The 18,789-nt window shown below is 42.9% G+C and overlaps 1 protein-coding gene across 1 annotated transcript in view; it reads right to left on the bottom strand.

Moving 5' to 3' along the window:
- The window catches only part of LOC116353656 (syntaxin-1A), a 180,839-nt gene extending 162,692 nt beyond the window's left edge, over positions 1–18,147 (bottom strand). Inside the window, exon 1 of the mRNA XM_031791243.1 lies at positions 17,995–18,147. Within this exon, the coding sequence (XP_031647103.1) occupies positions 17,995–18,030 (36 nt within the window). The 5' untranslated portion in view covers positions 18,031–18,147. The remainder of the gene's footprint in view (positions 1–17,994) is intronic.
- Between the last annotated feature and the right edge of the window lie 642 nt (positions 18,148–18,789).

Genomic DNA, 18,789 nt, shown 5'->3' with positions numbered 1-18,789 from the left:
AGAGAAAGAGTAGATGTCACGGGTCAAAATTTGATTGATGACCCTATGTGAACTCTATGTGAACCCTATGTAGTGATGACGTGTGCATGTCTTCTGGTCAGGCAAGCCTGGTTAGGTGGGGGCTATGGGGTGAGTAAGGGTCCATTGACAGGCCGTTAATGATTGATGACCCAAGCCTGATAGACAAGCCTGGTTAGGTGGGGGCTATGGGGTGAGTAAGGGTCCCTTTGACAGGCCGTTAATGATTGATGACCCAAGCCTGATTTATGACCCTATGTAATGATTTATGACCCTATGTCATGTAGAAGGGTGCATGCCCTGGGTTGAGTAAGTGACCATGTGTCAGGTCAACCTGTTACTGTTTCTCACGGTTTGGGTTGGTTAAGGCCCTTATAAAGCCGCGAACAATACCTGTTTAAGACTGTACATGATAACCCCACTGAATATTAACAAAAACTGACACCCTATGCCAATTTTAGGGATGTTATGCTCGGCTTGTCATGAACCCAGTGACCAAAGCCTTGAAGAAGTTCTGTGTGAAGCTCCAGAATGTTTTAAAGGATTTTTGGGTACGAGTGAGGGCCACATGTCTTACATATTCCACCCGGAGGATTCTACGGTAAAGATATTCACAGACCGTGGACCCAAACCCCTTTATCCTGCAAAACCTGGGAGTTTTCCCCCGGCTCTGGGGATGAGAGAATGGCTAAACATCAGGCTGGCTCTTTGTAAAATTGAACAGGTCCTAAGTGTTACAAATGTGCCAGGATATGCGTTGGAAGAACAGGTCTGCGCGCCGCAGTGATCTCAAGGCTCTAAGAATTGCTTCAATGGACTATAGCCCTGACAACAAAGTGACAATTTTAGCCTGTGACCTTTATGATAAGGCTAATGCTACAAAGTCTGTCAATTCTCCGGTAGCTTCCAGAGCCCGCAAACATGTAAACTTTTTTATTCCTGTGTTTAGTTTTAAATGGGTGGATTATCCAATTTTCATAACACTTATGAATAAGCTGGACATTCTCTTCCAAAATGGGGAACAGTTAAAGCGCTGGGCGAGGCTTTCCTTGAGACAGAGTCAAGACCAAAAGGCCCGACGGCGGATCTACCCCTGGAGTGAAAACTTACCATGTGTTGATGGACATAGCAAGAGAGCCTTGCCTTTTGAGGGTGAACTCGACACGGACAATTGCGGTTGGTTGCATAAGCTCCCAGGATCTGTAGAAAGGCATCGTAAAATACCTTAAGAATGTACGATATAAAATGTATGTACTAAATATTTTGAATGAAATAAATGGTTTTAAAATCAGAATCTCACCACGTTTCTGAACTCTCGTCCGTTTGTTCACTCTTAGCGCAGTCTGTCCCTGAGAAAAATCTTGCGGAAAAAGCCATGTGCGCGCGCATGTGCGTGAGGGAGTTTTCTGTAGTGGCGTGGGTGTGGTGGTGTGTGTGTGGGTGTTGTGGTGTGTGTGTGTGTGTGTGTGTTTCACAAACACAGAAAAAGGGGGGCTGGCTGTGTTGTGTAAAAAAATACCCCTGCATGCCTGGTGGGTCGTTTGAAACCAAGGTTTACACTAGCCTGCAAAACAGATGCCCTACCCCCCAACAATAATATTGTGTCTTACGACTCCTAATCTTAAAGGCCTTTCATAAACTATTTTTTTTAGGGGGCTAAAAAGTCATTCAATCCCAGCGATGTCGAGAACAACACACCCCATGCATCTAGGTGCTAGCACCCCGGAGATTTTAGAAGCTCCAAAAGGATCCTAATGTTTAGACACACCCAATACCATGTGTTTGAAATGTGTCAATATACCATGGGCGGGGGTATAGCCCGAAAAAACGACAAACCCCAAATGCTATGTAAAAAAATCATTCAGGGGTTTTCTCTAGGTCGTAGGGTACAAAAGCGCTAGAAACCATGGGCAATGTAGCAGCGTTTTAGTTCCGATGCAAACAGCACCTCCAGAAACTCCAAGAATCGTTATCGGACTGAAGCGTTAAAAAAGATAATCGGGGAAAAAGTCTAATGGATCTATCACAAGGTGAGTTCTTGAAATAAATCTTTATTAGATTGGGTTTGTTGTTGGGGAATTGTTTGAAAACGTGGGATGTTATAGAAATATAAACAATCATTAGGATCAGTATGCTTACCGTATAACAAGGCAATATTAGCTAAAGTGATTATGCTTTAATATTGTCCGAATGTTTTATAGATTCTGAAGCATTCACAGCAGATACTCCGAGGTATAACTGAGCTCGAATCATCCCATGGGTCTCCGAAACAAACGCCTGCCCTGAATTGTCAACGTAAGTAAGCTCCAAGAATTCCATACATAAAAATATTATATACCGTTAAAAACAAAAAGTGTGGGCATCTTATTATTAAAAAGTTATTTTATATGTTTACAGAGGACCTAAAGCCTAGAAGGTTAAACGATGCCCTATGGAGCCTGAAACGGGTTCTGCGAAGCATATGACTACGAGACAATTCTGCCCTACTCCAGGATGTATTTACCCAAAAGCAGCGAACAGAGAGACTTAAAACGGCAAGGTTCAACTCCCCTTGGGGCCAGGACAAAAAAAACAGTTGTCCACCCATTTTCCTAAAACAACAAAGGATAATTAGTGCTCAAGTCCACAGTTCCCCGCTCAAGCCGAAACATTCTACTTGGTCCGATATTCACGAGACGTCGTTCCAAGGACGTAGTATAATCAATTATATAGTATTATTTATATAATTATTATTTTAATAATTAATATATATTTTTGTTTATGCCGGAATATGTTAAACAAGGCCTAATGCGGTGTTTTTTGTTTTTTTCAGGCTCCCCATCTACCGGACCTGCAGATGTTGTAATACAGGTTGAAACAAACACAACAGCCCTTGGGTTCAGAGCTTCTTCAGAACAGCCCTCGTCAAAAAGCAGAGGTATTTAATTAATGTATTGTTAATATATAGGCTTATTATCTGAAATTATTTGGCATTTTTAACATATTTTAGGGTTAATAACCTATTTGTGTATGTATTATTTTATTTCAGACTCCTCACCGGCTTATGAACACAAACGCACAAACATCGGAGGATGCCCAGACAAGCATCCCCGAGGAGGCTCCAAAGACACCAGCGAAACCTGATGATGTCAAAGATTTAAATGACATTTCTGAGTAGGACGATTTGATGTTCTGTGAAGCTGCCAACCTTCTTGAATCGGCCAATTCTGTGGGGGAAACAGCAGATTCTGAAATAGACCAAGAACGTTTTTTCAAAGCGTTTACCCTGGGTTTAAAATCACGAAAGGCTCTACTCCAGAGGCGCATGTGTATTCTACTCGAGCATCAATACAATCAGGATGTGTCATTCTGGCGTAGCGAGCTACCCCCGTATGTTAAAAAACATTAGGGCTAAAAACAAGCAAATACCGCCGTTAAAAAACACACATGTAAACACACCACACACACACATCCTTAATTAGACAGATGGCGCCCCCTATAGACCAAAGTGAGACAATTGAAACACTCTTAGCCAGGATCCCTACAGAGCTCCAAGATATAGTTAACCATATGAATGATTCGGGGGTAATTGACATAATGACAATAGATGAAAATCTATTATCCCAGATTCCCTCCGAACTCATAGACATTATTACACGTATGAATGAGTCAGGGCCTTCCGAGGAAAACATGTTAACACAGATTCCGAAACCATCATATCTCTAATTACCCAGCTTAACGCGAGCCCTAGGTTTAATACGGCCCCACAGACACCTCTAAGACAGCCTTTAACAACATTGTCCGAAGAGTCTGAAAGTCAATATGATGTTTTTGAACAGTTGGACAAATGTCTAGCAAATCTGGAGGGGGGCGGTCTTGAGATCAGTGTACAGAACGAGAGCGCTAGGTTTAATTCGGCACCCCAGACACCTATAAATCAGCCTTTAACACCAATGTCCGAAGAGTCTGAAACCCAATACGATGTTTTTGAACAGTTGGACAATTGCCTAGTAAATCTGGAGGGGGGAGGTCTTGATCGAAGTGTACATGTTTTGCGTCGAAATAAATTCAACAATATTGAGGTTCGCCAGTTTTTCAATTTCGCATGGGGGGGTCAGATTCGGGAATATGCTGTGTTTTACGTAATGCTTATGGACACTTTGAATGAACTGTTAGCGAGGATCAGAGATTATAGCGAACCTAGGGATCTCTTACAGTTGGAAATTTGTGGAGACAGTCTACAGAGCAAGGTATCGCTTATTTTACAGAATGGTGAAGCAGAGCTTGAACAATTTGTTAAACTGCTAGAACGCCTTGTACAGTCAAATTTAAACGTGCTAGCAGATAGGACCCTCGAACTTGTAGTACAATTAGTACGCCAACCACAAGGGGGCGGGGGTCAGAGACGAAAGCTCGAGAGTTTAATGCAGTCCGAAATCATAAGCAATAAAAGGGCCTATCTCATAAACGTTCACAATCCAGGTAATAAGCTATGTTTTGCCATAGGTTTGGCCCACTTACTCAGCCCCGGATGTACTGATCAAGCCGCGTTACATAAAGCTCTCGAGCTACAAACTGCGGTGGGTCTCGGTATACAGGATGCTGTGGCTTTCTCAGACATAGTCAAATTTGAAAACTTTCTGAACATCAAGATTGTGGTTTTGTACCACAGTAGGGCTAATGACGCTCTCCTCAAGTTCCAAAATATACCCGAACCACATCCTAAGACTATGTACTTTTATGTGCAAAATGAGCATTACTATGCCGTAACTAACATCACAGCCTTTTTAGGCGCGCCATATGTCTGTCCAGCCTGTCATACCGGCTACACACGCATGGGGGGGCACTCGTGCCGTTACAACTGTTCAGTATGTCTGGATAAACATTGCCCTATGCAGCCGCTAAACTTGACCCCCTGTGCGGATTGTCACCGCACATGTCGTTCGGCCTACTGTTACGAAAAACACAAAACTGAAACATGGCATCCCAAGGCATGTAAATCTGTAAGCAGTTGTGACATTAACAAGAAATGTCCAAAATGTCATTGCAATTACAACCTTAAAATAGATAGCCCTAAACCTCATGTTTGTGGAATTATACACTGCCCAATCTGTAAAGGTCCTTTGAAAAGCAGAGACGCGGAAGCAGTTCAAGAAGTAACACATGAGTGTTACATTCAGCCCTTGGCTGAAGATGAACATACAGAGAAATATGTGTTTTATGATTTTGAGACAACTCAGCAATCAGGGGTTCATTTGCCTATTTTTGTGTCAACCATGACTTTCAAGGGTGAAAAATGGTCGGCCGAGGGACCCGATTGTGCCCAACTCTTTCTAAAACATTTTAGAAAAGCCCAGTACAGAAACTTCACGTTTATAGCTCACAATGCTAGGGCCTATGACTCCTATCTGCTTCTGAACCCTTTGATACAGCAAGGCGTGGCACCCAGTGTCATAGCTCAAGGGAGTAAATATTATGCTTTGTTGACCCCGCCTTCAAACAGAGATACATTGACAGCTTAAGCTTCTTACCCATGAGATTGGCTCAAATGCCAGAGGCCTTGGGTTTTGAAAACTCTGTCAAAGGCTATTTCCCTCATTTCTTCACATCTGAGGAGAATCTACATTATATAGGATCTTATCCAGCCCCCGAAATGTACGGGTGTGATCAAATGTCTCCCAAAGAGCGTGAGAGATTCATGACATGGTACGAGACCGTAAGACATGGCACTTTTGATTTCCATAAAGAGATGGAATCATACTGTGACAATGACGTTGTTATACTTCGTGAAGGATGCCTCAGATTCAGAGAAGAGGTAATCAAAGATGCGGGCATTGACCCCTGGAGCTGTACAACTATTGCATCAGCGTGCATGAAAACCTATCGTACACACTATCTAACTCCTGAATCTATAGCTATCCCATCGCCAGACAACTACCGACGCCAATTCAAGGCCTACTCTAGTGGTTCCATTCAATGGTTGGAGTACTTGGCCCAGGATAAAGATATTTTATCCAACATGCTTTGAATCGGGGGGAGAAGGCTTTTGGGCCTTACCATGTAGATGGATACACACAGATTGACGGGGTTGAGACAGTGTATGAGTACAACGGTTGTTTCTTCCACGGTTGTAAATTATGCTTTGTCCCCCACACCTTGTGTGTCCTAACCCAAAAGACTTTTGGGGAAATGTACCAAGAGTTTCAAGACAAACTGAATTCTTTAAAGGCTACTTACGGGTTAAAAGTTGTGGTTTTGTGGGAGCACGAATGGACAGCCCTCAAAAAGGCAGATCCTAGTGTTAAGGCCTTCCTTACCCATTATGACCCTCCAGAGCCCCTGGAACCGCGACAGGCCTTGTTTGGAGGCCGGACCAATGCTTTGACATTGCGTTATGTAGCTCAACCCGACGAGACAATAGGCTATGTAGATTTTACATCCCTATATCCTCATGTAATGAGTTCCTCATTCTATCCTATAGGGCATCCTGAAATTATTCACAGCGACTTTGACGAACCCCAAAATTATTTTGGTTTAATCAAAGCGACTGTCTACCCTCCTAGGGGGCTGTTTATACCTGTGTTGCCTTACAAGGGTCCTAAAGGAAAACTTTTCTTTCCCCTTTGTCGCACATGCTGTGAAAACCACAACCAGGAAAACCCCTGTGATCACACAGATCAAGAAAGAGCCCTGACCGGTGTATGGGTCACTGTAGAATTCTCTAAGGCTTTAGAGAAGGGGTATCGTGTGGCCAAAATCTTTGAAGTGTGGAACTTTTCCAGGAAATCAGACACACTTTTTAAAGAGTACATCAAAACCTTCTTGAGATGCAAGCAGATGGCTTCAGGCTATCCTGCATCGGTCACAGATCAAGAAAGTAAAGACCAGTACATTCAAGACTACCATGACAGAGAAGGCATACTTCTTGACCCTGACAGAATAGAGGTCAACAAAACCAAAAGAAATGTGTCGAAATTGTACTTGAACTCCCTTTGGGGGAAATTAGCGCAGAGATGCAATATGCTAACAACTTCGATCATTAAAGACCCCGAAGAATTTTTGGAATTTGTTTTTTCGGACCAATACGAAATTTCACATTTTTCCTTCTTGAGTCAAGACATTGCCTTGGTGCAATGGAGGCGCCACCAAAAGTGGGTTCTACCCCCGGGTAATGTAAATGTGTTTCTTGCAGCATTTACCACAGCCTATGGCCGCCTTGAACTGTACACCCTCATGGAACAGCTTCAGAGGCGGGTTCTTTACCACGACACAGACTCTGTGGTCTATGTAAGCAAACCGGGGGATTGGACCCCCCCACTTAGCAACTATCTTGGGGGTTTAACGAGTGAACTCGAAGAGGGTGACCATATTACAGAATGGTCCTCATGTGGTCCAAAAAGCTATGCTTTTAGGACTAAAGCCAATCACGTGGTGTTGAAAGCCAAAGGCGTGACTCAAAACTATGAAAATGCACCGCGTGTAAACTTGGAATCAATCACGCGCTTGGTCGAGGGGTTCGTAAAGGACAAGAATAGTGACTTGGAGATTTTGAGCTCCTACAACAAAATAGTGAGGGATAAAAAGGGGTTCCATCTAAGAAACGCACCACTCACTAAAAGATTCAGGGTAGTCTATGACAAGAGACAGCTATTGCCTGACGGTACCACATTGCCCTTTGGCTACTGACTTATGCTACAAGCCCCAGTGTGTCTTAAAGCTTAAGATATTATGACTGCTGTCGAGGGTTTTGACCCCCGGCTACAATTGCCTTTTTCAGCATTAATTGCCGGCCCTTCAAACAGTGGCAAAACTTTTTTTGTAAAAAGTATTTTAGAGAATTCTGAACATGTGTTATCTCAAAAGCCTGACAATATTGTATGGTGTTATTCATGTTACCAACCTCTGTATGATGAATTATTGAAGACAATAAAAATCAAGTTTGTTGAAGGAATACCCGATTCTCTGTCTGATGATGAACTTCTCCCCCCACATGTAAATAATCTGCTGGTTTTGGACGATATGCTATTTGCTGGTAGCGAACACCCTGAAATTGCACGAGCTTTTACCCAATATACTCATCATAGAAACCTGTCCGTGCTTTACTTGGTCCAGAATGTGTTTCACCAAGGTAAAAATAGTCGGACCATTAGCTTGAATGCCAACTACATGGTATTGTTTAAAAATCCTAGAGATAAACTGCAAATTAGCACTCTAGCTCAGCAGATGTACCCTGGACGGAAATCATACTTTATGGAGAGCTATGAGGACGCTACCAAAGAGCCATTTTCTTATTTAATCGTGGATTTAAAAGCAAATACTCCAGAACACCTTAGGCTACGTACAGGGCTGTTTCCGGGGGAGAGGCCTGCTGCATACCTTCCTAAAAAGTAAACGCTATGTCTCTGCGTTTAAAAAGAAACCTCCCCCTCTTGAGAAGGCTAGTAGGTTCTACAGCTAAAGAACGGAAGGCCATCTTGGGTCGCTGTTCTTCAGATCTCATATTAGCCCTATGTGAGATTGCTTTGAATCTTCTCAAAGGACGCATTCCACTCACCCTGAACCAATTGAAAAAATTAAGGAGACAAAAGACAGCGATCAAACTCTTTGCCAATAAAAGGGCCAGTCTTCAAAAGAAAAGACATAGTATACAACAGTCTGGGGGTTTTCTTCTACCTTTACTCAGTATAGCCGTGCCCTTCATCACCAGCCTTATTGCGGCCAGACGTGGTGGTTGAACACGGGGGTGTGATGGCCACTAAAATGTACTTGGTGCCTCAACAAGAGTTGGATAGACTTAAAAAACAAATGCAGGGTCCTGAAGATATCAGACAAACAGCGGAAAATGATTTGGATACGGCCATGAAGGATGTTTTGAACCGAAAAGGATTGAACCCCTATGATAAGATTCAAAAATACACAAACCTAATGCAAAGGTATTTGACTCGGGTAAAGCAAGGGGAGAGAGAGACTAACCATTTAACCCTTTCCCTACCGGACCCTTTAACAGATGTCGAACCTAACGATAGCCATGCCCCTGTAAGGCCTGTACCGTCGATCTTACCTAGTGGCGATAATATGTCGGGTGAAGCTCAAATGCCATTTGAAGATAAAGTTATGCATGACCTACTGACACATGTGCCTTTACGTAACAGGAAGAATGTTAAATACATTATGAACAAGATAAAAGACTCAAAGGGGATAGCTGCTTGGAACGACTCTGGAGAGTTTATCCTTCAGGGCTCTGTGGTTAGGGGGTCCCATATGCAGGACTTGCTTAAAAGTACCACGGCTGCCCACAAGGTTGCTGATGACCGAAGGCCTCCCGGCTGGCGTCAGTTTCTTAAGGCCCTGGCAATCCTCAACATCCCCCTCTCCGGTGTACCCAACCATAAGCTTCGTCAACAGATTCAAGCTTTAAAACAAAAGCCTTCAACGAGATACAGCACCCCTAAAGATGCCCCAACGACACCGGCCCCATATGAAAGCGATGATGCTAACTCATTTACTCCCATGAACGTCTCAGGACCTTTTCCTAAACCCGATCTCTCGGCGTGGTTAGACTTTTGAAAATGACTTTTGAATGACTATGATTAAATTCAATAAATTTTTTATTTGAAAAATAAGCAAGTTAACATTTGTGGCATTCTTGAAACATATGACGTGAGCATACGCCTTGATTACGCGTTCTTAAAGGACACACATTTGAACACTTTTGATATTTTCTAACAAAACAAGATACAAGGTTATCATTACTTCTTAAATCATCCTTATAAAGAGACATAACATCTTCAAAAGAAACTCCCCGGGCTCTTTGGCACAGGTAAAATACACAGTGGTGACCGCATGTAGTGGAAAGGTTATCTTGCACTTGTTTGATGTTGTAGTAGATCTTTGTACCGTTTAGGGTCAAAAAATCTTTAATAGATTTAGGGAAATGTGAAAAACCGGGGGGAAAGCCATAGGAATCAAAAAAAGTTGAGATTTTTCGTCCACCTTCCTGTTCTAATGTCATAGCTAGCCAATGTTCACCAGGCATGTGTTTAGGATGGGTATTGACAATAAACATTGCAGGCCTCTCAGACCATATCTCCATAGGTAATTCATCACAAGCCAACACTCCACAAAATTGTTTTCCAATCAAGCGGCTCATGAGCCCGTCCAACTCTTGGGTATTCATGTCTTTGTTCAAAGGTCCTTAATAATAATCCACTAAGACCTGTCTTCGGGCATTCACTTCCAAGATTGAATCAGAGCATGCGTAAACAATCATGCTAACTGTACAGGCTAAAGGTGTACGGAAACGCATTTCCAGCCTGAGGTTACCTTGGGACACCACAGACAGATTTCCTGAGGTGTCATCATCAGGTGATAAATTGAAAGCATACAATGTGTAACCCTCTGCAAAATCATTTCTGTCAATAGGTAAAGAGAGATCTTTTAGATGTCGCCCTGTAGCCAGGAATAGATTGTAAAATTCTCGCACAGATATGTTGTTATTAAATTGTGGTTGGAAAGCCTTCGCCGGAACCTGACGTCCGTCCTGACAGAGCGCTACATACTCTGCATTGAAGTGCTGAAAATTAAAGGGGTTTTTATCTAAACTGCCCGTATTAGAGGCGTGATCAACCAGACCTATAACCACATATCTAGGTAAAGGGCCTAGAAATAGGTTTTCTTGACTGCAGATTCTACTGCCCACAGGTATGCTAAAGGTTTTCATGGTAATTCTTTGGAGAGGGTAAAGGGCATTTCCTTTCATCAAAGCATGTGAGTGACCCAGGCGCACGGCCGGAGATACAGATACTTTTTTAATAAAAAGGGTTGCCCCCAACACTTTCAAACTAAAATCCCCGTCTTGGGGAGACATCAGGCAAAAATCATCCTTGGCCCTGGTTAATTTTAATCTTAAATCAACCGAATTTAAGAGTAACCGTTCTTGAAAGAAAATGTCAGAGTGTATAGGGCCTAGCAAATGAAACTCTCGAGATTCGGCGCAGTAGCGAGCTCGTGCCGCTAGTCCTTTGTTTGCACCGGTGGAAGGGTCTGTCGATTCCATAGAGGCTCCTGCAGTATCCTTGCTAAACAGCCCGGCGCTAAATTGGGTTTTGAGAGTGTCTTCGGAGTAGTTTAGTAAACACTCCATGATGGCTCTATAAGGGTATGTAGCGCTGCTTTGACTGATTAGGCGTTCACCCAAAGTCACATCAACTTGGGAGAAAATGGTGGCCAAGGGGTAATTAATGAGACTCACTTTGGCATCGTCTGCAATATTAGACCCATCTCTTTTGGTCACTTTTAGACGTAAATGCACCAAGGTGTTGTTGAGGTCCAGATAGTTGTCACCATGGCCTGGTATGAAAAATTCGATAGGCCCGTTATCGGTAATAGCAGAGAGAGGGGCTATCTCCACATAACTGGATCTATCTATTGAATGCTGCGTTAACGGTGCCGTGAAAAGATCAAGTTCTGTCTTTATAGCTTCAGAGGACATTCGATGTAAAAGAGCCATGTCACTTATTCTTTTAGAAAATACTTCCTAGTATTCTTTTAGCCTGTTTTGGTACAGACCTCCTCACTTTACCCCGTCTTTGACTTACTGAGGTTCTTTTAACAGTTAACCGACGCTTTTTAGGTGCAGGTCTACGCCTTAAACCAGGAGGTCTCTTTTTTGGCCTTCGAGACAATATCATAAGCCCCGAGCCTTCTTGATGCTCCACCTCTGGTGACGCCCTTCGGGTCATAGCATTGGCTACAACCTCACTTACTATATTTTTAGCCGCTGATTTTAAATGTGGTTTGGCTATGCTGAAGCCTCTCTTCATAAACGGTAAAACCATCCTGAAGAGGTTACGGAATATACCTCCTATCCCCGAACCATACATTGTCGGCGCTCCATGATATCCTGGTAGTCCATTACCCACTTGATCCACATAGTATGAAACATAACGGTTAGGGTCGAGCTGATGGAGCTCCATAACCCTTTTATTTGTATTATGTTTATAAATATAATACAGCTATTATATATGTAGAGAGGTTTTGGTGGGTCTAAAGTGGAGTTTTACAATCGTTTTACCATAAGTAAATTCAATGTTTTCGTTCTGATCCGTTTTAAGCTCAACCAGAATGTTTTCAATATAGTTCTTGCTGACATGTACGTAGTGCGGCTTGTCATAATTGACAGTGACGATGTCCCCATCCTTGCCGTCTATATGAACTGTTCGCAGGAGGGGGACACAGCTGTCTCCGACCCTTTGATAGGTTATGATGTCGGTATAGACAAATATGTTGTAAAAGCCTGCATGTATATCCGCAGGGAATGGGAATAATTTATCGTTCACATACGTCCATTTATTGGGACCCATCCCCAACATGTAGGATAAATTACCGCTGGTCTTTATACCTCCGTTAGCAGGCCCTGAGATTTGTATCCTTTTATGGATTGGATTGTAGAATAGGAATATTTCCATCTTGTTCAGGGTTAGGTGTTCATTCAACTCTGAGACGATCCTGTCGACGGTTCTATAGAAACCTTTTTTAAGCTTAATAAGTTTCGCAGGTTCCGAGAACCTTTTGCAATAAAAATCACGGTCCTTAGCTTTGATATTATACCAACTATGGGGGTATGTAATCTCGCTGAGACCTACTTCCCAAGCCTCTGATAACTCTATAGGCTTTGGAAAATTGGTTGTATACTTCGAACTCTGATTATTCCGATATATCTGTGCCGACGCATTACTGGGGAGAGTCAGGTAGAAGCCGCTGTGTTCCATGATGCCCAACTGTGTACACGCGAATGATGCGCTAGTTATCATGACTAGGGGTTTAAATTAACCCCCGTTGCCTCCACCACATCCTGCTCCAATACCCAACTGTTGAACTTTTGAGGCCAGTTTTTCCAGCGGACCAGCAACCATTTTTTACCCTTTTCTCTCTTCTGATCTAGAATCTCCTCCACGTGAAAGACTTTGTCTTTACCCAACTGGACCTTCTGTAATTCCTTCTCATAAAAAGATCCCTCTATAAGATCCCCGTCATAATCTTTTAATTTGTAGACCGGCGGAATGCGTGGCAGACATTCGGTAACGGTAAACAACTCCGAGCTAAAGCCTTGTTCGTATTTTTTGTCGAAAACACCCCTCAACTTTGATATACGCACCAAGTCACCCACTAGGAATTTAAAAGTCATTTTTTTCTTACGGCGAAGTGGGAACAAACCATACATATTTTTAAAGACTTGAAAAGAGTTTTCCGAAGAGACCTCCGAGGGCTTCATACGTATAGTCTTATGGTAGCTGTGGTTGTAACCGTTTACTAAATCCTGAACTATGTCTGTATATCGGTTGGTGTTGTGAGCTGTAAAATAGCGCCACATCCGCTCTTTCAAAGTCCTATTAAAGCGTTCCACAACCGAAGCTTTCAAATCAGAGCCTGTAGCAAAATGTACTATATTATACTTATTCATTAGCTTCTGAAATGTTTTATTAAAAAATTCTTTTCCGCCATCCGTCTGCACTTTCTTGGGGGCGCCTCCTGCCTTCAAGATCGATTCAAAGGCCCTGGTCACCTCTGCCCCGCTCTTATTTTTTAACACCCTTACATAGGCTAATTTAGAGAAAATATCTATAACCGTTAGCATGTAGCGATTTCCATCATTTTTATCGGCAAGGGACTGCATGTCACATAGATCCGCCTGAAATTGGGATAATGGATGCGTAGAAAAAACTCTATTTCTTGGAAAATGTTTTCTTACAGGTTTATGTAGAGTGTAGGCATCTTGCTCTGATAACCATTCATTCACTTTAGCATCGCTTAACAGACTCCCTGTTTCTTCGACTATAGCTCTCTGTAAACGCTCTTTACCACCATAAGACCCGGGGTTAGAGGGATTATAATATATGTTTTTCAACAGCTGCTCAGCCATCCTTCTTGCCTCTCTGAGGTACAATAACTGTAATGAGCCACTTTCATATAACGACAACATTTCAGTTTGTGAATTTTTATTTTAAGAATGCAACAATTATTACGTATACAGACAATTCAGGATTTGTTGCAAGATACAAGTCCCCGTTTTCTCAACAATCACAGCATGCAACACCCTGTATATATTGTTTAGATTTACAGGTTTGTTTCGCTGAATTTTTAAAACACACACGTCTGATATATAAGTATATAAACAACAAATATGATACACATTCACATTAAAGGGTGGTTCAAACAAATAATGTAAAATCTTAGCCAAAGTTATTTCTAGTTCTTCAGAATCCTCAACAAGCCTTGATACCATATGTGACCATTGTAAACTCTCGCCCGTATGTCGGACATGTTTCATGATTTGCTCCATTTTTAACACACGCTCTACAATAACCCCTGTATTGTGGGTTGTGTAGAACTTTACATTGTTCACTTTATTTTCAATAATCTGATGCATAACATTTGTAAGGTCTCTCAAAAGAAAAAATGTATTTATTCGCTCAAACATCGTAGACACATAGTTACCCATAGCTCTAAATAAACAAAATGTCACTCGGTCTCTTGGGATTTATTGAGCCAGAAAAGCATCACATCAGCCATCACAGCTTCCCTGTATTTGTTGTCGTCCACCAGGGTGTGTCGGATTTCTTTGAGTTTCTCATGGATGAAGAGGGCCTCCTTCAGTTCATGTAGGAAGGCTTCGGTTACCCCGTAAACTCTAGGGATAGACGGCGCAATACCCATAGACTCCAGGGCGATGACCAGCGCTGGTATAAAACGGCAGGACCACAGTCTTTTCACCAGCTCCTCAAAATGATTGAAAAAGTAGTATCTAGGAGGGTCGTAGAGGCAAGGATGACGACGCTGGCTGGGATGATTGATCTCACAGCCGATGCATTTTTCTCGTATATATTCGCCAATCACCACGTTTAAAAGTGTAGCTACAGAGGCCTTGATTGTATCCACAAAAACAGTACTTGCCACCCCATCAAACACATCCTCAGGCTGGGTAAATGTCGGTGGTGTCACGGGTCTTGCCAGGGGTGCGTAGAGTGTAGGGCTTCGTGGCATAGAGTCTTTAGTGTCGGGCCCCCATGACGTAGTGGCTTCCTCGTAGATGGTCTGGAGATCCATGGTGTATGCTGAAATGAAGAACTGTCTGCTTTTTTTCTTTTTATTGTAGAACAAGGCCCTTGGGTATCTGGGGGGGCGGGGTTAAAGCATCCGCTTACTTAGTTTTCTTCTGACGCTGTATCTTCTTGAGGCTCTTTTGCATCGTAATCTTTACGATTCGTATATATTATGCACTTCTTTAAATGAACAAGGCTCTGACGCTGTTGGCTCTGTACAAAGAGAGCATCCAACGGTTGCAACATTTTCAATTCCAGTACATCCCAACTGTTAAAAGGAATAAGCAGACGCAGTCGGGTATCCCCAGTCAGGCCACCACCCCTAAGTTTGTGGTTTCGGATTGCCTCGGTGCCGATATAGAACTCCACGCTGCCGCACGGTCGGCCATTCTTTCTTTGTATTTTCACCCTGTGAAATATTTGTCCTGAGGAGTCCGGGGTACCTTCCCAACGGGTCTCGTGGCCCGTGAACACACTATACCCCTTGGTGATAAGGCTCAGTTCAGGACACACAACCTTGCGAAAAACCGACCAGTCTTCAACACCATATTCCAAGCCTACAGTCTGGTCTGTATATTCTTCTCCTTCATCTACCGTATAGAGGGTCACTCTACAGGCCAGGTAATCAAACCGATACCCCCACTGCTGGCCATTAGACATCAGCACTTGATCTGTCAGAGCATGTGCTGGCGGTATTTGGGTTCTATACACATTTAAAAAACGTTTTTTTGGCGCATCATATATTGCGGGTTGATACTTTGCCCTTTCTCTATGGGCAACCCGAAGGCCTGTTTCAGTTGTTACAGTCATCACTGCTTTGGTACCGATCCCAAATTCCATGGTTATTCTTAAGATCTTGTGCACTCTTAAACAGGTATTGTTCAGCGGCTTTATAAGGGGCCTTAACCAACCCAAACCGTGAGAAACAGTAACAGGTTGACCTGACACATGGTCACTTACTCAACCCAGGGCATGCACCCTTCTACATGACATAGGGTCATAAATCATTACATAGGGTCATAAATCAGGCTTGGGTCATCAATCATTAACGGCCTGTCAAAGGGACCCTTACTCACCCCATAGCCCCCACCTAACCAGGCTTGTCTATCAGGCTTGGGTCATCAATCATTAACGGCCTGTCAAAGGGACCCTTACTCACCCCATAGCCCCCACCTAACCAGGCTTGCCTGACCAGAAGACATGCACACGTCATCACTACATAGGGTTCCCATAGAGTTCACATAGGGTCATCAATCAAAATTTTGACCCGTGACATCTACTCTATTCTCTCTCTACTCTCCATGTTGATTGGTTCCCCTGTCGTACACTCCATGATGAGATTGGTTCCCTTGTTTTACTCTCCATGTTGATTGGTTCCCCTGTTTTACTCTCCATGTTGATTGGTTCCCCTGTTTTACTCTCCATGTTGATTGGTTCCCCTGGTTTACTCTCCATGTTGATTGGTTCCCCTGTTTTACTCTCCATGTTGATTGGTTCCCCTGTTTTACTCTCCATGTTGATTGGTTCCCCTGTTTTACTCTCCATGATGATTGGTTCCCCTGTTTTACTCTCCATGATGATTGGTTCCCCTGTTTTACTCTCCGTCATGTTTGTCTGTTGCTTGTTTTCATAATATTTGTTGATACATTTCTGTAGTCTTATGATCTGTTTTGTGTTATTATCCAGATTGAAGGTTATTACCCACCAGTTTGTGTAGTTCTAATAGTTAGTCTAACTTACCGTTACTGAATATTACCTTTTATCATGAGGTGATCTACACTGCTGTGTTCAGTCCGCCATCTTGGAGGTTCTTGCAGGAGGCGACTTCTTGGTACGCAGATTCAAAACATTTCTTAAACGGAAGCAAACGGAACGAAACTGGGAGGGACCTACCTGAATCTGTTCAACAGACACTCCCTGTTTTAGTTGCAAAATTGAACGTTTTGCAACTGTTTGGACTAATGATTTCACCCTAGATGCAGGAAAGAGTGAGCAAGGCAGTATTGAACGGCTCACTGTCTGATTACTCCAGTTTGTCTCTCGACCTGTTGTAACAACCTCATGGTGAGTATAGAGAACATTTTAGTAGCCTAAACGTATCAATGTGACATTAAGCTGGGTGAATGGAATATGAATGACAGTCATCCTATGCTGTAATAGAAATAAGGCCAAATGATTGTCCTTCCTAATCTTAAAAGGCACCGACCTCCACTGGTGTGTGTGTGTGTGTGTGTCTGTGTGTGTGTCTTTCTCCCAGCATGCCTCTCTCTGTGGAGATCTAAACTGGTGCGACAGTCAAATGGGCCCCCTTAGAAGAGCCCTCGACAACCTCACTAAAGGCACCTTCTTCAAGTAAACAGCATACGGAAAAAATACTCACAAACGCATGGGACAAACACACAACCCTATAGGACATGTACAACGTGGACTTGTAAAGGCCCTGTGGAGCACTGACCTCCAATATGTACAATTCAAATGGAAAAACGTTAGTTTTCAAAGCTAGGCCTGGCGGAGAATGTTGTGTGTGGGGATCAATAAAAGGCCTTGGAAATGGAATAAAATACTTAACGATCCACACTCCACACGAGGAGCAACATCTATGAGCATAATATATCAAATCTAAGCACACTGTAGGAGAGATACAGCATTTGATTGATTACGGTGCACTTAAAAAAAAAGCCTATTGAATTCATACGCAGAGGAAATACCAAACAGGAGAGCAGCAGTCATATCCATGCAGATGAGACTGGAGCAGTCATCTTATCTCCATGCAGAAAAAGACTGCTTGTCAGGAGAACTGTTTTGAGCAATGAGTGGAAAGTTATTAATTAGAAGACAATGTAATGAGAGAGAGAGAGAGAGAGAATAACAGAACAAAAAAAAGGATGTATCTCACCTGCTCAAAGAATTCATCCATGAAGCCTTTGTCCATGCCCACGGCCACCTCCTCTTCCTCCTCAGTCTCCTTCCCCTGGTGACACACACACTCACGGTCATTGGTACATATTAACAAATAGCATCCATCTCATAGACAGAATATCCAGAATGATAAACTGTGGGCCCATACTAGTGATATCACCAGTTTAGTGATATAACCAGTATATCACCAGTCTGCTCGTATTATCAGACTATACTGGTGATAACACTAGCAGACTATACTGGTGATAACAATAGCAGACTGGTGATAACACTAGCAGCCTATAGTGGTGATAACACTAGCAGCCAGGTGATAACACTAGCAGCCTATACTGGTGATAACACTAGCAGCCAGGTGATAACACTAGCAGCCTATACTGGTGATAACACTAGCAGACTATACTGGTGATAACACTAGCAGCCTGGTGATAACACTAGCAGACTATACTGGTGATAACACTAGCAGACTATACTGGTGATAATACTAGCAGCCTGGTGATAACACTAGCAGCCTATACTGGTGATAACACTAGCAGACTGGTGATAACACTAGCAGACTATACTGGTGATAACAATAGCAGCCTGGTGATAACACTAGCAGCCTATACTGGTGATAACACTAGCAGCCAGGTGATAACACTAGCAGCCTATACTGGTGATAACACTAGCAGCCAGGTGATAACACTAGCAGCCTATACTGGTGATAACACTAGCAGACTATACTGGTGATAACACTAGCAGACTATACTGGTGATAACACTAGCAGACTGGTGAT

The sequence above is a fragment of the Oncorhynchus kisutch genome, linkage group LG15, assembly GCF_002021735.2.
Source record: "Oncorhynchus kisutch isolate 150728-3 linkage group LG15, Okis_V2, whole genome shotgun sequence".
Taxonomy (NCBI): Eukaryota; Metazoa; Chordata; class Actinopteri; order Salmoniformes; family Salmonidae; genus Oncorhynchus; species Oncorhynchus kisutch.
This window is presented reverse-complemented; position numbering and strand designations above follow the sequence as displayed.